The sequence below is a fragment of the Callorhinchus milii genome, unplaced genomic scaffold (assembly GCF_018977255.1).
Source record: "Callorhinchus milii isolate IMCB2004 unplaced genomic scaffold, IMCB_Cmil_1.0 Scaffold12, whole genome shotgun sequence".
Classification (NCBI taxonomy): Eukaryota; Metazoa; Chordata; class Chondrichthyes; order Chimaeriformes; family Callorhinchidae; genus Callorhinchus; species Callorhinchus milii.
Genome location: NW_024704753.1, coordinates 5018839 through 5042445, shown reverse-complemented (window position 1 = coordinate 5042445; position 23607 = coordinate 5018839). Strand labels below are relative to the sequence as shown.

General features: G+C 39.4%; 1 protein-coding gene across 1 annotated transcript in view; it reads right to left on the bottom strand.

Annotated features, from left to right (window-relative positions):
• Positions 1 to 697: 697 nt before the first annotated feature.
• The window catches only part of LOC103179788 (FERM domain-containing protein 4B), a 78409-nt gene continuing 55499 nt past the window's right edge, over positions 698 to 23607 (bottom strand). The window contains exons 12-24 of the mRNA XM_042339687.1: positions 19771 to 19847; positions 17991 to 18129; positions 17660 to 17801; positions 11464 to 11597; positions 11056 to 11175; positions 10330 to 10558; positions 9262 to 9318; positions 8149 to 8302; positions 7749 to 7922; positions 6393 to 7180; positions 4641 to 4764; positions 2711 to 2956; positions 698 to 762 (exon numbers count right to left, since the gene is read on the bottom strand). Coding sequence (XP_042195621.1) covers positions 2728 to 2956; positions 4641 to 4764; positions 6393 to 7180; positions 7749 to 7922; positions 8149 to 8302; positions 9262 to 9318; positions 10330 to 10558; positions 11056 to 11175; positions 11464 to 11597; positions 17660 to 17801; positions 17991 to 18129; positions 19771 to 19847 — 2367 coding nt within the window. The 3' untranslated portion in view covers positions 698 to 762; positions 2711 to 2727. The remainder of the gene's footprint in view (positions 763 to 2710; positions 2957 to 4640; positions 4765 to 6392; positions 7181 to 7748; positions 7923 to 8148; positions 8303 to 9261; positions 9319 to 10329; positions 10559 to 11055; positions 11176 to 11463; positions 11598 to 17659; positions 17802 to 17990; positions 18130 to 19770; positions 19848 to 23607) is intronic.

The following is a 23607-nucleotide window of genomic DNA, read 5'->3' as shown; positions in this document are numbered from 1 at the left end:
CCACCAATTCATTCGAGCAAAACTCCAAAGTCCACTGATCTGTAACACAGTCACCAGTTTCTTGCCATCAAAACACAAAATCATCCTTCATTTAAAAATGTGAAAAACTCACTTTAGCCTTCAAGGTATATATCCTTTTCTTCACTAGCCTATGTTCTCCGCAGCACAAAATATGTAGTTTCTTTTTATATCACAGGACCTGAATTGCAGAAATTGCTTGACATCAAAGAGCATCTACTTCCACGGTATTTTGAAAGCTGCATTCACAGTATTTAATTCTTTTTAAAAATCAAAAACTTATTCAAAGTGACATCTATCTGCACTATCAATTCAATAATAAAGTAATCCACTCACTGCATTTTACCCTATATTTCAAATTGCATTTAAATTTACAACTCGATATGTAAAGCAAACGCTCTTAAAAACCAAGTTGGTCAGACGCTTTCTGTCATTTCAGGTACAGTATCTCCTGCAAACAATGCAATGTACAAGTGTGGTTCCCATTTGTGGAATTAAACCTTTTTGAATAGATGGCAAAAGATGCAAGGCACACACAGTAAGTTATTGATATGTTGAATAAAGGCTGAAAGTTGTCCGGCAGTCACTTAAACCAGTGTCCCAGGCTTAGCGTCCGCATGCCACATTAACACTTGCTCATCATCTTCATCTTCATCATCATCATCACCATCGTCGTCATATAGATCCTCCTCGAGCTGACTGCCACGGTCTGCGTTGTCCAAGTATGTTCTTTCTGGATAAGGTCTAGGAAATATTTTGTAACAAAATGCTGTTAAAAAGATTGTAAAGAACCCCAGAAGAAACTTTAAATTGAGAGATTATCTGAATTTAAAAGCATTAAAGCAAATTTCATCTTTACTGCAACTTTAGTTTCTAAGTAATCTCCACTGCCGGAAGTTCACAGGAACAGGACCTCCAGTTAGTTTAAGAAAACATATTCTCCCATATGCTCCACATAAACTAGAACGGTCCTCTTTTATTTCTCATTGAATACCTTTTGCTGTGACAAAATGCAGTGCAGTTTAGCAAGCTTATTCCCTTTTTTTGAATGAAGGTCTATAGCTATTTTGTAAGCTATCCTAACAACTGACTGTGAGCCTAAGCTGGTAGTTATGGTAGTGAGGGGTGGGGGAAGTGGTTGAAGGAACAGTCAAATGATAGATCTTAAGATGGATTTTGAAGGCAACAAGAAAGGGAAATGACATGAAATCTGAAATGGGAGTTCCAGAGAACAGGGATAGAATGGCTGAGAACTCGGCCACCAATCTTACAGGAAAAAAAATGATTTAGACCCAAAAAGACATCTTTGACAGTGGCTTGGGACATTCAGCATGGCCTGGCTATCGTAAGCTGAATTCATGTTATTGGTTGTATTCCTTTCACTGGTGGAAAGTTTGTAAGTCGGATGATGCCTTTACGGAACTCCAGTGCCATGTTGGATACTAATTGTACCAAGGTCTTGAGATGTGAAATACTGCAGATAGGAGCAAGACATGGCTGTCACAATCAATCGTGCCCTGTGCTATCATAGCTCATATTAGATCATGCACTGATGAGACTGCACGAGGACAATAGTGAAGGGAAGTGTGGGAAAACAACTTTCAAATTAAGTGCTCTATTCACTTTAGTAATTAAACTTCCAGCATCTCCTATAAGTCTGAGGCTTGTCAGCTTTTTATATTCACTCAGCTCTCCAAGCTTGATAGAGCTGTTCATGCACATCTCTGGTTAAGCATCTTAATTGTGTCTCATACACATCAGTAGAATTTTCAGGGTGAATAATTTTTGTTTAGGGTTGTACAAATGCTGCTGATGTTGCCAAACAAGGTCACTGATAACTTTATTACAGGCCAAAACAGTGCTCGCTCCATAGATGGAATACAGACTTCATAACAGGGTAGTCTGTGGAGCTTGAGAAATCACATAAAAGTTTCAATCTTCTTCATTAGTATTATTATTATTATTAGAGAAAATTGTCTTCTTAAAACGCAAACAAAACTGGATAGAGAAGAGGTTGTTACTGGAAATACTGCTTCACTTATACTTACAAAATAAGTGAATAATTATGAATTAAAGGAAACTTAATAACTGACAAGCCTCTTTTTATTATTAATCGATTATATATTTGAACAGTTGCACAAGACTCATAAGCTTTCTACAGCTACAGGTTACGCAATTTATTGGTTAATAGCTCAATACATACAGGCAAAGAGCAAAAGAGCGAGGATCTTGCTGCCAAGACACAATGCAGTAATTTAGCATGGAGATGTTAATCATTCAATAGAGAAATTGGATTTGAAAACTAAACTGGTGGGGTTTTTTCAACATCTCAAATACATCTTCATATGGACATAATTTAATTGCGGACATTTTCAGAACTCAACAGTAACAGTCAAGGAGAAAACAGTCTTTAGATAAAATATCAGCGTTTCAGGATTGGGTTTCAGAACTCTTCAATTTACCCATTTGTTCAAGCAGCAACACAGGAAATGTATTAGGGTTTCACCATCTTGATGCAGAACTCAAGATTATATTTTGCAACAAGCTGTTAAAGCACGTTTTACACATTGCTTTAATTATCCGTATAAAAAAATCGATACAGGAACCAATTCAGCTTGCTAAGCTTTTTGTTAGCAAAACAGCAAAAGTTATCAGCCACCACAAACACACACACTCATGTGAGCATACTTACTACCGCTGACTACAATTTCAATTTGAGTATTTAATGAATATTTCGTTTCTGTAGATATGGTGCTGGTTGTGCTCAGAAAATATTGGTAAACTCTCCTGTTCTTTGTGAGGAAAAGAGGAAGTGGAAGAAGCGGAGGAAAAGGTGGAGGAAGAGGCAGACGAGTGTCTGGTAGGAGCGGTACCAACGGCAAGGAAATGGTGGAACTCAGCAGAAAAAGGATCGTCAAAGGAGATGCAGGAACTACGCCTACAAAACAAAAAAAATGACCGACAAGCAAAATAAGAAATTGTTATTTATTTAGATATTCCCCTTGTCAATTTCCTCCTCTTCTCAAGGCCGTGAAATTTTATTGGGGAACAACTCCACAGTTGTCATCAGTCCTTTCCTACCTTACCCACATGGGCATTTTTCATGTTCAAGCCTGAATAGTGAGTGTTAAGAGACTATTCAACTGTGAGCCCACCTGGGGCTGATCTGGTTGTCGCTATTTCCACATACATGCACTTATCCAGCAAGGGTTACAGTGCGTCACTCAGGAAATGAATGTCTGGCTGAAGTCAATTATAGCATTTCCTTACATTGTCTTAACCAACTTAGTACAGAGTGATGTTTAAACGTGGGATTTTCCCATTCTAAGAGGCTCGACAGTACACTTTGGAGTTCATTTACTCTCTCAGACATTGAAAGTTTTATTTACTGTCTAATAAAAAATTACTATTGCTTGAAAGATCAATACAATGTCTTGGGTGTGTGTATGTGACTCATGATGGGATGATACAATTAGGATACTGGATAATTTCTATCAGGTGCGATATCAATTTCTATTAGCTCATCAAAAAAATCCATAAACTTTACTCAAAACATTACATCAGTTACCATCACTCTAATCCCTGCTTCTTTTACAGAGGCAATTTAAAAAAATTACATTAAGGTAAAGTTTTCTTGATTTATTGTGAAAATATTAACAATAGACCACGTTGACTCAAATGGTGTCACCTTACGCTCAAAGATGATTTTCAATTGTTTGTTCCTATGTTGATTTGCTGCAGTGTGTGTTCGGCTTTTAATAAAAATGCAACTGGACTCCAGGAGCAATGTGGTACAGTATGAACATGTGTCACTACCAGTCAAGCTTCCAAGAACTTTACTCCTGTGCAGAAGGCACCAACCAAAGTTCAAGTACCATTTTGGTGATACAAAGACAAAAATCTACCTATAGTTTGTTAATCTAGTCACACTGGTGTGTAATCAAGGCAGGTTTGGCAGAATGAACATGATTAAACATGCAGAGTTTGACCTTTTTACACTCTGAAATGCAAAACACAAATCGGACCAGTTTTGAAATACAGCAGCAGAAACGGGATACAATAATTAAAGGCAGTTTTCTTCCAACAGAAAAATGATTGTAAAAGAGGAGTGTTTTAAATCACTACCCTTTCTCCATGCGGGGGAGGAGGGCCGTCAGGAGAAATGTTCATTTTCTTCTCCTCCAGTGTTCAGATCTACAGGAGTTAATAATGCAAGAGGGAAAAGTGCTTTAAACCAAAAGACTCATCCTATAGTAATGTTTCCCTTTAACCTATTTGCAGAAAAAAANTCAGATCGGTAACATGGCAGGTATTTCTACTGATATAAGCACATTTTAAAGCTGACATTGCTAATTCAGGTTTCTACTTTTTTTTAAAAAAAAATTTTTTTTAGAGATAAATATTTACTGAAGCAGACTTTTAGCATGAACATGCAATAAAACATGGGTTAGGCTGAAATTGGCTTCTGGAAGTGGAGCAATTGTTCAAAAACGTTACATTTTGTAGTCTTTTTAAAAAAAAAAAATTCCCGATGTGAACACACGTGAACCAAATTACATTGACATTTCATGATAACAGTATTAAGCAGGTTGCTTTTTTCTGCAGACATTCCTGACACTCACCTGCTCTGTCGTGCAGTATTGCTGTAGGTGCTATTGAAAGAGCTTGTATAAGGTACTGGATCATATTCTTGAAGACCCATAGTGTGCTGGCTCCTCCAGGTTCCTGTGCTAATTGCTGAAGAGACTAGGATAGAAATTATAACTATTAATATCAATATTTTGGAACATCTAGTGATGCTTTATTTTTACTGAAAGATTATAGGAAAGTATGATTGTACAGGGCCAGCAAAGACCACAGTGATCTAAAGGACAATCTGAAAGTTAAAAGAGAGCATATAATAGACTATTTATCAATACAATTCTTGGCAAAATAGCTATGCAATTCTAGTTTGCATTTGTGGACACTACCTTCACTGTGTCACATCCACATATTACGTAACAAGGCAACCCTCTCAGAACGTACCCAGTTGAAAGCATTTATAATGCTGGCATATTGTGGGCTGGTGCTACACTGCAAGTTTGATAAACTGGCTTGGCATGCCTTGTTTTGCTTCAGATTATGAACCTGGACTGTCATGTTATAATGGGGTTGCCCTGTATTCACCAGTCATTAACAAAGCGATTAAACTTTAATAGCCCTCTTCTGAGCTGGAGTCTGTGATCAGAAGAGATTTCAAGTATAGTATGAATAGACTATTGAATACAATAGCTTCTCAAACACTGCAGAATTCCAAGACAAGCATTTTCTGTCCTTAAAACCAGTCAAATACATACATTAATTTACTGTCTTAATTTACTTCCAATGCAGTTCATTGCGTTTTCCCTGTCTGGGCAGTATTTTTGTTGATCTTTATCAATAGTAGCTGGCTGGATTCTTCTGAAATCTATCCACATTAAATCATAAATTATCCTGATCCGGATAAAGCACTTCAGGTAGACACAATAACGTGAACGGAATTTATGGATATGTCAAATCTCTTAAATCTAGCACAGACACAAATGCTTCCATAATGAGCTTTAAAACAGGGCCATGAACATATCAATGTAGATAAAGCCCAGGTTTTTTTTTCCCACCCAGCAATATCATATAAATTTTCTGCTCTTTTCCTTCACTGTATCTAATTAAGTTGCCTGTCCCTTTTTTTAAAAATCAATGATGATACTTTTTGAGTTCAATTTCCGCACTACTTTTCAACCTACTTCTCAGTTATCATTGCAACTTCTGCTGTTAATTTGGATCAGCTAAGAGCTTTCACTGCAATAAAATAGAACTGTGGCATAATGGACTTGCACCCATTACCCGACAAGAAAGAACCTAAACATTAACCAAAAGACAACACAGACTTGATGTTTCTTCACTTGAAGGAGTCCTTTTAGAGTTTTCACATTCTTTCCATTTGCAGTTTAAAAATAGCAAAAACATCCCCTCCTGATTAATATATTTTAGAAGAATGTAAAATTTATAATCATTGCTACTTTACAACATTGCTACTTTTTAAAAAGATAAAGGGCAGAAAAAGAATTAAGTATAACATGGGAAACCAATTTGGTAGCAAAATAACAATCCTTGCATTTGATACAGCAACTTATGACGTTGTTGGGATGTATCAAAGCGCTTTGCAGGATACACTGTAAAGTGGACTGCCTTTGTATTTTGTGGGCAAAACAAAAATTACTATAAAAGGAGGAAATGGGTAATTCATAGAATTGAATGTGAGCTCAGAAAAGGCAATGGGGAAGATTAGCTTAGACTACAAATGATGGCATCAAATGCCTGATGGAGGGGAAAACAACTCCATGACATTCACCTACCTGATGAAAAGCTTGTAGCTCTGCTGGTTGTGGAAAATGGCCCTTGCATATAAGTAAAACCCAGACTTTGTTGTGAGCCCCTGTATGAGTCCAAGCCTGCCTGCAGGCTGTGATCCCTGTGCGTCGAGGCACGCTCATACCAGCCACGAAGACTTTCTGCTACCAAGGCCTTCTGGATGTTTTTGGTGATTTGTTCATTTTTAGCACCTCCCCTACGCGGATTCCTTAGGGTTGCATATGGATTCTGAGACATGCTATCAGTTTCGTCCGGGTAAAAGTGGCTGTAACCTCTATAGTATTCAGCACCAGAATGCAATGATCTGTACGGGGCTTTGACATTGTAGTGACCTTCAGTGTCATTTTCATACGTGTATCCACATGGTTCAAAGTCACTGTACGGTTGATATCCTGGAATATAGTAGTCAGATGAAGGTTGGTTATGGGAGTTTTGATAAACTCCATTTCTCCCGTCCTTAGGTGCTAAATTAGGCATGCTCCCCGAAGTTGCGGAGGAAATGTTTGGTTTCTTGTGCCTTCTTCTTTCTCTTGACCGACAGCCCACGGTCATGGTGCTGTAGTATTGGTGAGGTTTGTTTGTTGAGCTGTAGTACTCTGCACTCGATTGACTGGTGTAGGATGACCCATCGTCCAGCAGTTCTGTACTGTTACTTCTTTGGGCTGGCGTGAGGGAGAATACTGCAGTTTCACTCACAGTCTCATCTTGTTGGTTCGGCTGAGATTCCAAACTGCCGCTGCGCTGTCTAAAGTGCTTTGGGGAAAGTTCAGGTCTGTATGCAACAAGATAGGAAAATGCAAGATAAAAAAACTCAACAGTCAACTTTAATGTAGTTTCTACTTTACAAAGTCTCAGCCAGCTGTCCCTTTCACTAAATATTGAAACAATTGAGTTCGCTTTCAATCATTTTCGATTCCAGTGGTAGCCTGGATATCTTGTACTTGATATGCACATGCAAATTAATCACAAGACAAAGGACTATCAGTAATCAGAGAGCAGGTAACAGGTGATGTTTAGAAATAAACTAAAATCTACGCAGGAGTTATTGGCGATGCTCTGTGTGAATCTGAAATGCTACATAGGAAAATTAAATGCAGGAAAACAAACAACCAAAAAACAAGGCAGGAAATATCGTGCTCATTTTATGAAGCTCCTTATTAAGGTATTTCTGTTACACATACAACAACAAGCATTTATATAGCGCCCTTCACGCCAGATGGCATCCCGTAGCGCTTGAATATCCTATCCTGCTCGTCACCAGACTTGGTTGTATATGAGACCACTTATTTAAACTACGGTGATAAATTTTTCAAAACACAACTTATTGTTCAAGGTCATACCGTAGATGACTGCTGCTGTAAGCGTTACGAGTCAAAACTGGTGTGGCTGGCATACTTCTTCCTCCCTGGCTTTGCCTCCCTTGAGTTCTGTAAGGGCTGCTGTGTGTTGAGCTCAGTTCTCTGTGACTACGCAGTGAGCTATCCTGCACGTAGTAAGCTTCATTGCTGATGTATCTGGAATACAGTGCATTTTCATTTCATTAGTTAAGTTTTTCAACGCACCTTGACGATTCCAGCTTGCCGAAAACAAAACGTTTTCGTCAAAGAATCGAAGGATTTACTTTTGCAGAGAATTCAAAAAGCTAAATTTTAAATATGCATTTTTAACGTTAACTCAAGAGAAAGCAAAATATATTGATTTTTAGACACACACAGCGCAGTAAATCCAAGAATTTCTTACCTTGGTTGTCTTACGTGTCCCTTATCATGAAACTGTTCACTTGTAGAACTCCTCCTCTGTCGACTGTGCTTAATCTCAAGGGACTGTGGAGGAAGCGGTCTTGGCGTTTGCTGGCTAGAAAAGGATCTTTGTCTCTGTACAGTACGTAGGTCATCTGCCATTCAAATGCAATAAAAGGCAGAAGTTACAAAGAGCTAAAAATATATTTTTCACCAATGTACATAATCAGTAATGTCACAGTAACAATGTCACAGTGCAAAGTACTGCTATTTACTCAAGGTACACATTACTTGTGTCTCCCTCTTCTCTTTTCCCAAATGTGCTCATGCAAGGTACGAGTTCACATACATCAGGAGCCATCTGGTATATGTCTAAGAGACCATTCTTCATTGGCGTGCCTGATGGGGGAGTATTCGCAGACTGCCTTTACCATTGGTAACATCGCAGCTCAGCCCACTACTGTCCGTCCCTGTCTCAAGTTGATTCTGATGCTTTTTCCAGCAAGTTGTAGTTTGGAGGACATAAATTCAAGTCCATTACTGGGGCAGTACAAGGAGAGATTCAGAAGAACTTCTCTCCGAGAGAGTTGTCACGGTATGGAATGATTTACCAGGGGTGGTTATTAGAGCAAAGACAACGGGGGAATTTAATAAACGGCAGAAGAAATACAGTTTGGATAGCTTCTTGGTGGAGCATACCAACACTGAATAAACAGACTGAATGGCCTCCTCTGTCTTGTACATTTCTATTATCGGTGTCACAGCATAACGATCAGGAGCAAAAGGCCAGCCTTACATTGCACTCCCTAGCACAGGTAGACTGAGTCCAAATTATAATGATTCCTCCCCACCCAATCCACAAGCACATCGAGCTAAACTCAGTCAGGGGTTAATAATAAAATAATTGACTAATCATGATATCAACGTAGAGTTATAGTAATTCAGTTTACATTTTAAGGGCAGTTCACAATCATTTACTCAATCTTGCATGAAGGAACGAAGATTGCGAAATCTCGATAAGATCTGAACCACTCAAACCAGATTCCTGCTGTTGAAAAGTCATGGTCAATGTATCGTGGAAAGGTTAACATTCACAGTAGGTTTCATAACATACCATCATCCATTGTATTCGTATCCGACAAAGAACTGCACTCTGAAGGGATGCCCTCATCTAAGTAAGAAGGAAAATGCAGAAGTTTGTAGATTTGTAATTCTGTGTGGTATGTTAAAAGGTTACAACAAATTTATTGCCAAATGTGACCTGCAAATTGTTTAACCTTTTATTTCCATATGGTTCATTGACAGATTCTTCAAAGCAAACAGTAGAAGAATGCTTTAGTGAAGCAAACACAGCATTTATATTTGAAATTAATTAATCCTTGCATTTGATATAGCCCCTTATGTCTTCAAGACATCTCAAAGCATTCAGAGAATATACTGTAAAGTGAACTGACTATATTTTATAGGTGAAATGTGTCAGCCAATTGTGCACAGCAGTGTCCTACAATCGTGGACTGAGTGACCAAATTATTATTATTATTTTTTGAAGCGATTATTACCCCCGGAAAAGCAACAATCAACTAACAATTAGTTTCCTACTTAATGCTAGGTGATCAGAAGTGTGTGGGGTCAGGAACCTTGCCCAACGTTTTGCCTTGCTGGCAATCAAACCCAGGTCCCCTCATTTACGAGGTGAGTGCTCCAACTTCTAAGCTACAGGACTCCCAGTTCTACACAGTTTCAAATGTCACTAATAATATCTAAGATGCTGTACAGTTACTACTGCTGTGCGCAATTGGCTGCCGCATTTCGCCCACAAATATACAGTCAATTCACTTTACAGTCTATTCTGTGAAGTGCTTTGAGATGCCTAGAAGATGTGTAAAGTGCTATATCAAATGCAAGCATTATCATAACAACAAAATTACATTTATAGAGCCCCTTTTACGTTGGGAGGACGTCCCAAAGCGATGAACAATCAGGTGTCAGGGCCCGAGCATGGAGGAGGGGTGGTGTAGGGGTGAGGGAAGGCAGAGAGGTGGGAGGGAGATCGAAGGCACGGTTGAAGAGAAGGGTCTTGAGACCGGTCTTGAAGGAGGCAAGGGAGGAAACGAGGCGAAGGGACAGTGGGATGGAGTTCCAGAGTGTGGAGGCAGAGAGGCTGAAAGCCCGGCTTTATTACCTGAAACAATGAGGGACGCCCTTTGTGTGGGTTTTCTCCCACACTTTATTCTGTATTCATTACTCGCATTCTCTATTTCCTGAAGCTTTTTCAAAGCGTCAATGTAGTCCAGTTTCCTCTTCTTTTTAAGGTTCTTGCAGATGTCAGGGTCATTGGCAAGTTTCCTCGCAGCTTCCACAATCTTCTGTTGAATTACAAACTTGTTCTCCACATCTTGCAAATAGGGATCCTGAAAAAAAAACCTCATCTCATTATTCTTTCAAAGAGAATTTAAAAATATATATACTTCCTCTCCTGTCTGAATGAAACTGAAAGAAAATACAAACCATCAAATGAGTTAATACTTAAGTACCAAAGAATATAGGAACAGGAGTAGGCCATTCAGCCTCTCAAGCCTGTTCTGCCATTCTAGAAGATCATGGCTGATCTGTACCTCAACTCCAAATGCGCCATAAACCTTGATCCCCTTACCTAAAAAAAATCTATCCACCTCAGTCTTGAAAATTTGAATGGATCTAGCACACAGAGCCTTTTGGGGGAAGAGAGCTCCAGATTTCCACTACACTTTGTGTGAAAAAATGCTTCCTAATTTAACTCTTAAATGGCTTAGTTCTAATTTTAAGATTATTATTATGAGAATGAACGGGTAATTTTTTTAAAAAAAAGCTACTTTAACGGCTTAGTTGCCTGTTACGTGTGTTAATCAGGTCTCTTTACTGTACTTGCCTCTTCAGTTTGCAGGAGGTTGTCATCCAGTTTGAAAGCTGTGCCTACACGTCGCCTAATATGCGGAGGTTCTTCTCCTGTTGTTTGTGGATACTCTTTCGGCAACTTGCCAGTCAGCTCCTGCAATCCAGGTGCAAAAGAAATTCAGGCCAGTCCCAATGTGCAGTTAATAAAGGAGGCGACACCAAGTTAAACATTTCACTAACCAGCTGTTTCAATACAGCTTTGCAAAGCACTCATTTAATGCAACATTTATCTGGTGGAAAATGCCATTAACATTGTACTCCATTTTGATTTTTTAAAAAAAAATGTTTATCTACAAATAAGTATTACTACATTTGACAGCAATTATCTGTGAAACGCTTTGAGATTTTAAGGCGCTATCAGAACAAGGATTATTATTCTTACCGCTTCCCGCAAACAAATTTTCTTCAATTCTTCCATTTTTTGACCAAGGATTTCCTGCAATGTACTTTGTCGTTGCTTTAATTCAATCAGCTTCTCTTTCTTTTGCTCATCACTGACTTCAGAGTCCTGGGAACCTGAATGAATACACATTATTACTACTACTATTACTGACATCTGAATAAGGTAGCTAGCTTGTTAATCGCCTTCATTATTTTAAACATCTCCTTATAGTAACTATGAAAACTGTAAGCAAGATGTAATGCAGCAAGGCTTCATGTAGTTTAAAAGTTGCCTTGGGCACTGAGACATAGAACAGCAGCACTGAAAGACTTGTCCTTTACAAGATTGTCTACGGGTCACTTCACGATCCGAAGTGGAATTATAGAATCCATGAGCATGGGACGTGTTCTTATCAAAATACATCAACACCAATTTTTTTTAAAAAATCCCTTTCTTCTCTCCATTTTTGCAAAGTCATTCCAATGCACGATGGTCTGATCAATTTCTCAGATGTAATTGTAGAGAGTGTACTCAGAAACCATATCTGCAGACTCTTCTCTAGTATTAGATGGTGATCTCTGGATTACTCCCTGTGCCTCGGGCAAATAAGTACCATAATGACAGGATCAAGCATATGAATGCTTGGTTGGATAAATGGTCCAGAAAAGAGGGCTTCAGGTTTCTGGATCATTGGGACCAGTTCTGAGGGAGGTGGGACCTGTACCATATGGATGGGTTACACCTAAACAGGGCTGGGGCGAATGTCCTTGCAGACAGGCTGAATAATGCTGTTGGGGAGGGTTTAAACTAGTTTTGAGGGGGAAGGGAATGCAAAAAACGAAGAGCTAGAAAATGGAGAACTACAACTGGGGGGGGGGGGGGGGGGGGAGTGCAAAACAGGTCAAGTCGGTCTTGGAGTGCATGTGCCTAAATGCACAGAGTTTAGCAAACAAGATTGGTGAGCTGCAGGCTCAAGTCATAGGGGGATACGATGTAGTAGCAGTAACAGAGATTTGTCTCAAACAAGGACAGGAATGGGAGCTGAATATTCCTGGCTATAATGTATTCAGGAGGGATAGGGAAGGAAAAAAAGGAGAGGGTGTGGCAATTTTAATCAATGATACAGTTATAGCCGTGGAAAGGGTTGAGGTGCTGGAGAGCCCCAAAACGGAATCTATCTGGTTAGAGTTAAGGAACAAAAAAGGAGCTGTTACGCTGGTAGGGGTATACTATAGACCACCAAATAGTGGGAAGGAAATAGATGAGCAGATCTGCAAGCAGATCTCAGACAGATGCAAGGCCAATAGTCGTGATAATGGGGGACTTTAATTATCCCAACATAGACTGGCAAAACAACAGCGCAAAGGGCAAGGAGGGGGAAAGATTCCTAAAATGCATACAGGACAACTTTCTTGATCAGTACGTTTCCAGCCCAACGAGGAAGGAAGCAGTGCTGGATCTAGTTCTGGGGAATGAAGTAGGGCAAGTGGAGCAGGTTTCAGTGGGAGAGCATCTGGGCCATAGTGATCACAATATCATTAGATTCAGAGTGCATATGGAAAGGGACAAGGAACCATCTAAGGTGAAGATACTCAACTGGAAGAGGGCAAATTTCAGTGAGTTAAAAAGGGACCTAGCCAAGGTGGACTGGAAAGAAAGATTGGCAGGTAAAACAACTAAAGAGCAGTGGGAAGTCTTCAAGGATGAGATAGCTCGGGGACAGAATAAATACATTCCCACAAAAGGGAAAAGTAGGGCATCCAAACCTCCCTGGATGACGAAGGTAATTGTATCTAGAATGAAGCAGAAAAAGGAGGCGTATGACAAATGTCAAACCCAAGATACAGAAGACAACCAAATAGAATATAGGAAGTGCAGAAGAGAACTGAAAAAGGAAATAAGAGGGGCAAAAAGATTATACGAAAAAAGGTTAGCGGGTAACATTAAAGGGAATTCTAAAATATTTTACAAATATATCAAGAAAAAAAGGTTAGTCAAAGGTAGGGTGGGGCCAATTAAGGACCAAGGCGGAAATCTTATTGTGGAGGCAGAGGGCATGGCTGATGTACTGAATGAGTACTTTGCATCTGTCTTCACAAAAGAAGTGGATGCACCAAATGCCGCAGTATCGGAGGAGAGGGTAGAGGAAATGGATAGGATAAGTATAAACAGAGAGGAAGTACTGAAAAGGTTGACTGGGCTGAAGGTAGACAAGTCGCCCAGTCCGGACGGGATGCAGCCAAGGATACTATGGGAGGCACGGGTACAAATAGTGGAGGCTTTGGTTACAATTTTTCAATCTTCGTTGGATTTTGATTCTTCTGGTGGTGCCAGAGGACTGGAGAGTGGCCAATGTTACTCCCCTGTACACAAAAAGGGACAGAAGGACAAACCTGGGAACTACAGGCCAGTCAGCCTAACATCAGTAGTGGGGAAACACCTGGAGACTATAAATCCAGGACAGAATAAATCTTCACTTAGAAGAATATGGGTTAATTCGGGACAGCCAGCACGGATTTGGTAAAGGCAAATCTTGTCTAACAAACCTAATAAAATTTTTTGATGCAGTAACGGAGAGGGTGGATAAAGGTAGTGCAATTGATGTAGTTTATATGGACTTTCAAAAGGCATTTGACAAAGTGCCACATGAAAGACTTGTAAGAAAGATGGTATAAAAGGGAGAGTGGCAGCATGGATCCAGAACTGGCTGGGAGACAGAAAGCAGAGAGTTGTGGTGAACGGCTGCTTTTCTGACTGGAGGGAAGTGTACAGTGGTGTCCCCCAGGGATCAGTATGAGGACCACTGCTCTTCTTAATATACATAAATGATCTGGACTTGGGAATAGCAAGTACCGTTTCCAAGTTTGCGGACAACACAAAGTTAGGTAGGGTGGTAAACAGTGAGAAGGATAGCAGCCAACTGCAGGAAGACATAGACAGAATGGTAAAATGGGCAGACACATGGCAGATGAGTTTCAATGTGGAGAAATGCGAAGTAATGCATTTTGGTAGAAAGAATGAGGGGAGGCAATATAGGCTGGTAATACAATCATAAGGAAGGTGAAGGAACAGAGAGACCTGGGGGTGCAGGTAAATGAATCCTTGAAGGTGCCAGGACAAGTAGATAAAGCTGTAAAAAGGGCATATGGGATACCAGGCTTTATAAATAGGGGCATAGAGTACAAGAGTCAGGAGGTTATGATTAACCTATATAAAACACTGGTTAGGCCTCAGTTGGAATACTGCGCCCAATTCTGGGCATCACACTACAGGAAGGATGTTAAGCCATTGGAAAGGGTGTAGAGGAGATTTACGAGGATGGTACCAGGAATGAGTTACCTTGATTATGAAGAAAGGCTCGAGAGGTTAGGATTATTCTCATTGGAGCAGAGACGGTTACGAGGAGACCTAATAGAGGTCTTCAAAATCATGAGGGGATTTGATGGGTTAGAAAGGGAAAAACTGTTTCCACTGGTGGGTGTGTCGGTGACTTGAGGTCACAGATTCAAAATAGTCTCTAAAAGAAGCAGAGGGGAGATGAGAAGAAATTTTTTTACGCAGCGAGTTGTTCGAATCTGGAACGCATTGCCTAAAAGGATGGTCGAGGCCGATTCGATAACAACTTTTAAAAACGCGGTGGGTGGGTATTTGAGGAGACGGGTTTGCAGGGTTATGGGGAAAGGGCTGGGGAGTGGGACTGACTCTTATCAAAGAGCCGGCACAGACTCGATGGGCCGAATGGCCTCTTTTTGTGCTGTACAATTCTATGATTAAAACTTTAGTTTGGGGAAGTTGGACAAAATATAAATAAATAATTCGGTCGCTTAATCCACGAATGTTTGTGGGGCACTGCTGTGTGCAATTGGCTGCCACCTTTTATCCACAAAACAGTGAATTCACTGTACAGTATAATTTGTGAAGCGCTCTGAGTCATCTAGAAGACGTGATAAGGCGCTGATGCAAGTATTATTATTATAAAAAAACATTAAGGAGCATAGCCGTGCGGCTTCTCATATCTGAGGGAGAGCCTTTTAAGGGCTAACGGAGAGGAGGGAGTCAGGGCAAGGAAGGCAAAGGAGAAAATGGGGTAGAGGACAGGGGCTGATGGATTAAAGAGATGTTAATGATGCAAAACAAAGTGGGGGGGGGAGGGTTGCAACAAAGCAGGGGAATAGAGGTGTTAATGATGCAAACTAGAAACCAAACAAAGGATCATGATCTGATAACTGCTCTCTATACATAGTATTGATTTTTATTCATAGTTGAACACACAGTAATGTAAGCTGCACTTAATGCCAAACTCCACCTGGTCATAATGAATAGTTACAGGACTGGACTTTGCAACAGGAATTGGTTGAAACCAGACTTTACTTCCTCCCCAAGTGGGAACAATGAAATTAAATGCAGTGACTCTTCTACCAATCATAATTGGACATTTGGTTCGACAATGTAACTTATTTTTGTCTACGAAAGTATTTTATACACTTGCATACACAGAGTAAAGAGATGTTCTTCAAAAAAAAGAAGAAAACGGTGATTTAGAAGTTATGAAACAAAAACAGAAGTCGCTGGGAACAACTCAACAGGTCAAGCTGCATCTATGTAGAAAGGAAAGTGAGTCAACGTTTTGGGTCCACGACCCATCGTCAAAACTGGGGCACGTTGGGAGGGAGAGGCTTTTAAGGGCTAACAGAGAGGAGGGAGTCAGGGCAAGGAAGACAAAGGAGAAAATGGGGTACAGGACAGGGGGTGATGGATTAAAGAGGTGTTAATGATGCAAAACAAATTGGGAGGGAGGGTTGCAACAAAGCAGGGGAATAGAGGTGTTAATAATGCAAAACAAAGGAGGGAAAAATTGCAATAATATAGGCAGACCAGAGCAGATTTAGAATTTATGTCTAACACACTCAGAAACCACTACTTTTTTGTGCTTTTGCGATATTAGTCATTCCAGTGACTTGACAGTCCTGTTCTGTAAGATTTTCATTGCAGATACAGACTGATAACCATCACATATTTTTGCCAAAAAACAAAACACAATACTGCAGATGCTGGAATCTGATACAAAAACAGAGAGAGCTGGGAATGCTCAGCAGGTCAGACAGCATCTATGGAGAAAGGAAAGTGAGTCAACGTTTTAGGTCCACAACCCTTCGTCAGAAGGTCTATGGTCATCTCCATAGATGCTGCCTGACCTGCTGAGTTTTTCCAGCTCTCTCTGTTTTTGTTACATATTTTTGCCAAGTGGGTTTCGATTTATCGTTGTGCACTGATGAGATGAACCAGATTAGGACAGTTGAGATAAGAAGCAATAAATCACCAAAACACATAGCAATAGGCTTAACTCTTTCATCAGCACAAATCTAGAGTGTTTCGAATTATGTTTTAGACAGCAGTAATAAGTATTTAAGATTTTTTCCTCCCCTGGAGATGGGGATGAGAGGATGAAATGTTACACTTCCGAGACTTATTGTGAACATAGCACACCAACAGGATGCAGCTTAACAGGAATTTCATCAAAATTACAACATAACTAATATAGAAACTTTGCTTTAAAATTATTGACCTAATTCCTGGCGAGAGGACACAGGATAGTATAGGTTCCGTGAAAATTAACAACAACAACAAAATTACATTTGTATAGCGCCTTTCACGTTGGGAAGACAAGGCGAATTAAAGATTTGAGTTACACAATTTCTTGCATATTTAATATTATTGCAGTAACTTACTTTGCATAATTACTTTTAAATTGTTGCCACAGTCTAGTTTACTGAAATATACCCGAAGGAACAGGTTTCTTTGTAGTTTTATCTGAGCTGTGTAGTTTTTGTATTTTTTTTAAAAACACAGGAACAAGCAAAATTATTTACCAGGAAATATTACAATTACTACAAAGACAAAATGATTTGTTTGGGGTTTTAACTTTCTTCGGACTTCCCAATTTTTAATAATGAAGCTTTACCATTAAAGGAAGAGATAATGAGAGATGTCAGTTGATTTCCTTGTGTTCAAATGACTCAAATGTGAACTGTTCAAATTGGAAAACCAAGTAAAACATTGGTTATCTCCAAATAATGACTTTTTAAACAAAAAAAACAAATGTCTAAGAATACTCAATAATACCAAGCTGGCATCTTCAATTTCAAAACTTTATTTATTGTTTGCATATTAAAAATCACAAGACCCATTTTTTTACCTGAGGAGATTAGGCTGCCATTACTAGTTGTAATGAGTGGATTTTTCCCATCCACAGTTGCTAATTTAGAAGCTTTTGATGTTCCTGTGTCAGTCAAGTCCATTGCGATGTCACTGATACTTCTAGCTGATGGAATCTTTGCCTACAGGTGCACAACAAAAAGCAATCCTGGATCAAATGACATCTTCTAGAGTCACAATAAGGATCACTCACAATTTAGGGGTAATGAATCACACTTCTAAATAAAAAGGGATTCAATTGCTCACACTCTCACTTACAAGTGTTTCACTCAATTTAGATTAAATTCCACTCTTTTGACTTGACAACTTACTTTGCTCTGTTTTCTGTCCAAGTAGAACTGGTGTTGACTGATTGCCATCACCCAAATGGACTTTATCTGTGAGGTGCTCGCATACCATGTGTTTACTACCAACGCACTCTGCCCAAAGGTTCTTCTCGACAATGGCACTCTGCAAAACCAAACATGCATGTGATAGAATTCATCAATGCCTTCATCTTACAAAAAACATAGTAACGTGATGGCCAAATTGCTCTAAAGTTTAGATCCAGATTTTGATACAAGCCACCACTTGTGCTTCTATTAAAAAAATGTGCATTATTGCTGCATTTTTAGAAAAGTTAACAGGGCTTCAGCAAAGTACATTTATATAGCAATTATATAGCACAATGACCTTGAGTCAGACAGAACAGAAATTCCTTTTAATTCCTGGCCTTTGTTGATTGACCTGATCTCAACTGGGTCAATGCTCATTGGGCAGTGGAAAGTTACATTAGCCTTAATGTGGCTGTTAAAGTATTAGCAGAATCACCTGAGATGGTTTGGGGTCTCCCCCCTGCCCCCATTACCTTATTCAAGGCAAGTGTGTCTACAATGTTACAATTAGATTTTATGTTAGCAGAATCTTCTACCTACTTGCAGGTCATCAACCACAACAAATCAAGCGTGCTGAACACAAACGGTTAACAAAAATCTGTTCAGTTGTTTCTTTCCCCCCTTTCCAATGGATGGCTGAACAGCCAAATTTTCTTGCTGAAATATATTGACTTCTTCAGACATTAGGCTTAGAATGGCTAGAAGCCAGCAAAATTGATGCATTTGTTATGCCACTTTTTCCAGAAACTAATCTGACAAGGGAAAAGGAATGCAGAAAACAGATTGCAGCTGCTTTGACAGAGAAGTGTGCAGTGAAACTGTACAAAAAGATGCAAGGTTACTACAGGAAAACTTGCACTGTGTGAAACATCAGACTCCACTAAAGAGTTGACACCAATAATTTAAATTCAGCAAAATTGAATTGAGAATAATTTCTGCATATCTAAAGGGGATGCTACTATTTTCACAAATATAAAAATAAAGTTTATTTGAAAATTCACGTTATTCTTAGTTTCACCATTGTCAGAGAACCTCATCAAGGTAGCATGTCAGCACAACTTGCACACCGAATGTTGATTTAATTAATCAATAATGATTTCAAAATTTTTATTTTAAAAAAAACGTGCACTTAAAAAGCACTGGAAAAATTAAACTCAGATTCAATGAGTGCAAAGTTAGCAATGACTATTAATATAGCTTTTATACTTCTGAAACCCATAATTACTTTTACCAGCAAAAGTGTACTACTAGTAAAGCTACCAAGAATTCACTTCATTCTATAAATGTAGATGTATTCTAAACAGCCTTTATCCAAAGAGTCTGATTTATTATTGAAATCACTTCTAAACACTTCCAACGACATTTAATGGCTATATTAAATCATCACTGGTTAGAAATTCCATCTGGGTCTAGATTTACACTATTTCAGCATGCACAGAATTTGACAAATTGATGAATTCAGTCCATGCTTTGAAATTGGTTTTCTGTAGTTCTTGGACATAAAATAAGTCTTCAAAAAATTAAGGCTGGATTTAATAATTTGCCAAATTCTAGCTGCTCTGGAATGGCACATAAGTACTAGCAAATCCAGACATGGGGGAGAACAGATTCATTAAAACTTGTTGATTCTGCAAACGTGTTGATCGTAAACACTCTAGCCTACAGAGACACAGGCCATTTCATAGTCAGGGCAGTAAACGAGAGATAAAAATCTTACCTGCGAGGATCGTGCACTTCAACTGCAAACTTCTTGTCGCGAAAGTACAAATTTTCAAGTTGCTTCCACTGGAAAATCTAATGAAGAAAAAATAGCTATTAATTGTAAAACCACAGAAGAACCCTGCCAAATAAAAGGAACTATGTGTGGTTAGCACAACAATACAACAACTATGGCTCAACACAATAAACAAAATGAAAAGATGCAGTGTCTAAAATAATTGAAAGTCACAAAACAGAACTGACCACACGCGTCCATTCAGTAAATCAGTGGTGTTACCGTAAAAGGTAAGGCATATTACAATAACTTCCTTTTCCTTTTACTGGCACCTTCCTTTTTTTCCCCCTAAATGACCTCCAAAATAGATAATGCCGTGTAATTCCTGGCATTGCTCTGGTTAGTCATTAATGTGAGCTCGGAATCAATTGGTCGTTTTAACTGTGTTAACAAACGACTGCAAAGAATGTTCAGGGCTGTGTGCAGGAGAGTCATTAACAAGTTACAGAAGCATATCTTCCCTGAAACTAAAAGATGCATTCTTTTTGGAAAGGAAGGAAGAAGGATTGGGAGGAGAAGAAAGGGGAGTTGACCTGATAAAACAATCATTAAAAAAGCTTCAGTTTCTGCTGCAGCAGATCTCAGTGTTAGTTCCCTATACGAACTCACTACTGACACTGAACTCCACAACTAAAAATCAGCAAACATTTTAATTTTCATTCTCAAGTCAACTCACCAGCATTATAATGCCTGAAGTAAAGCACGGCTTTTTCGAGTCAGCTGCTCCATCTTGTGTTAAGATCCTAAGAGCCCTTCTCATACTAGTCTTCAGCCTGTCCCGAGGTGAGTTTCAGGCAATTCATACTTTGACTCCACCCACCGTTTACTCATGCTATCAACATCACTCACAGTAATAAAGTTCACTCCCAGCAGCCCTGCGTTTCAGCGGAACAAGGTTGAATGAAACACAAGGGGAAAGCAACTTAGTTGAGGGATTTTACTTTTTAATCTGAAAACATGGCCCACAAACAAAAAAATAAGCTTTTAAGAGGAGGCTTCAGTATCCACACCTGCTTAATGTGAACACGATTGGCTCAGCAGAACTGAATAGTGTGCTCCAGGTCACATTGGAATTCCTTTCCTTATTAAATGCTGTGGTGTGTAAAAAAAAGTACCAATTTGAGGCTCTTTAAAGGGGATGTTATTTCAAGTCAGCTGTCTGTAACCAAAGCGCTTGTCAAGCAGGTTCTGCAAGATGTGCGGCAGCATACCAGCTTTAATTATTAGTTTCTTCTAGTCACTTTGCAGCTGAGCAAATATGTCGACTGTGTTTTCTGTCAGGAAGGTTAAGGAAGTTTCAACCTAGTTTCCCTCCCCCCCGATACTTGAATCAAAACTGCTGCTGGATACAATCTTAGAAACTAGTACTGGGACCAATGGATTCATAAATGCCCCCAAAAAAGCACAACATTGTCGTTTATAGATTATGAAAAATCTTGCAATGTTCCTTATTTTTTTAAAAATGTTAGTCTCGGTTGATAAAGTCAACCGCATCTTTTAGTATTTATAATAATAATAATCCTTGCATTTGATATAGCGCTTTCCACGTCGGGAGGACGTCCCAAAGCGCTTCACAGAACACACTGTAAAGTGAATTGACTGTATATTTGTGGGCGAACGCGGCAGCCAATTGCGCACAGCAATGTCCCACAAACAGTCGTGGATTGAAAATGACCAATTTATTATTGTTTTTGGTTTTGGAGGGATTATTATTAGGCTCTGTGTGGAGTAAGGAAACTTGCCCAAGGTTTCGCCCTGCCTGGAATTGAACTCAGGTCTCTAGCTTGCAAAGCGAGTGCTCAACCACTGAGCTACAGGACTCCACAATTTTGAATTCTAAATAGTGGATTCAACTAACTCCTCTATCATTTGTCTAATGCCATCTCTCATCCAAGTGAAGGTGCTGACAAAGCTACCATTTTCTTCTTTACTGCTGCCCTTTTCATCTAAACCAGAATGATTAGTCCAGGTCAGCTCCCAGTAGTATAAACTCGCTTATGTCATGCCTCATATGCAATGTCACATGTGTGCGGATGACAGCAAGGATATGAAACTATGTCCTGCTCACACGGGTTTGGTACCAGAGGCTGGGTTAGGGTACATCTTCACTCTCGGTCATTTCTCACCATTTGGTACCTTTCATGGAAAGAGGGGTAAGTCATTCAGCCCCTCAAGCCTGTTCTGCCATTCTGTAAGGTCGTGGCTGATATCTCAAGTCCAACTGCCCACCCTTGCCCCGTATCCCTTAATACCCCGAGCCGACAATTATCTATCCACCTCCGTCTTGAAGATGTGAATGGATACATCCACACCATTTTGGGGGAGAAAGTTCCCACTACCCTTTGGGTGAAAAACTGCCTCCTAATTTCACTCCTAAATGGCCTCGCTCTCATTTTAAGATTAAGCCCCCTTGTTCCGAATTCTCCTACCAGAGGAAGTAGTTTAACTTTATTTACCCTATCGATTCATCTTATCATTAAGAACCTTAATCAGATCACCCCCTCAACCTTTTAAACTCAAGGGAATAGAGACCAAGTTTCTTCACCACACCTCATTCATGTGTATTCCAGCTTTAGCTAGGAGCGAAGGTGCTAGACGGATCCTAGCTAACCTGTAGTCTAAATCTGCTATTCATTTTATGGGGAAACTTCACACCTGGTTAGAAAAGAGTTGTTTGAGCTTGTAAAAAGTCAAAAGCTAAATACACATTACGTAGTGAAAAAAGGCGTCAAGATTGCACAACAGCTATATAAAAGGAATGGAGAGATAATGGAGTCATTGTATTTAAATGTAAGGTGAACAACTAAACCAAAAACATTTATTGTGCAAAGGAACATTTGCAAAGCTAGAGTAATAACACTGTGTGTTGTCCCATCTCATCTAAACTCTGTGAGATTTCATGGGCATAACACTCCGATACACACTGCATAGTTTGACAACAATTTATTTTGGAGCAAAGGTGATTAAGGACACTATCCTGAGACATCATGTGCAGTTAACTACCCTTTTAATATTAACTGTACACCTAGCTAGACGTTACTCATTTGAATGGAATTCATCTGCTCGTGGGAGCCAGATGGGGTCATGATGTCATAGGCCTGGCTAAAAGGAAAACTGGGATAATAAGTTTCCGTAAAGGACAATGCAACAGGAAATATATACAAGGCATGAACATTACGGTGGGTCATACTGTGGCATTTTCCCCCAAATGATTGCTAGTGGGAAAACAATTCCTTTCTCGAACCTGGTTACGAAAACAAAAATCTCTATTTGAAAACGTTTGGTGAAGGGGAAAGATTGCTTCTTGTGCACCGCGGAACCCAAAATAAACAGGAAATCCAGATTGTTAACATGACAAATAATATCACCAGCCTTCTAGAGACCAACTCAAGTGAACAAAGAAAATAATTTGCTTCATTCAATTGTAATATGCAAATCAAGGGAATATTCCAGAAACAAATCCCGATTTTCACTGAATTTTCCCAAAATATTTTCTGTATCACATTCCAGCGCCTTGGGACGTCCTCCCGACGTGAAAGGCGCTCTATAAATGGAATCTTGTTGTTGTTGTTGCTCCCAATTTGCTCAGTTTTAATTATTTTGCTAATTTTCTTTCCTGTTGGTATACATCTGGACTCTTGCTGTCCTAGGATTCAATGCTATGGGTGTTGATGCTGAGTACCCTCTGGCACTCCATCTAATAATAATAATAATAATCCTTGCATTTGATATAGCGCTTTTCACGTCGGGAGGACGTCCCAAAGCGCTTCACAGAAGACA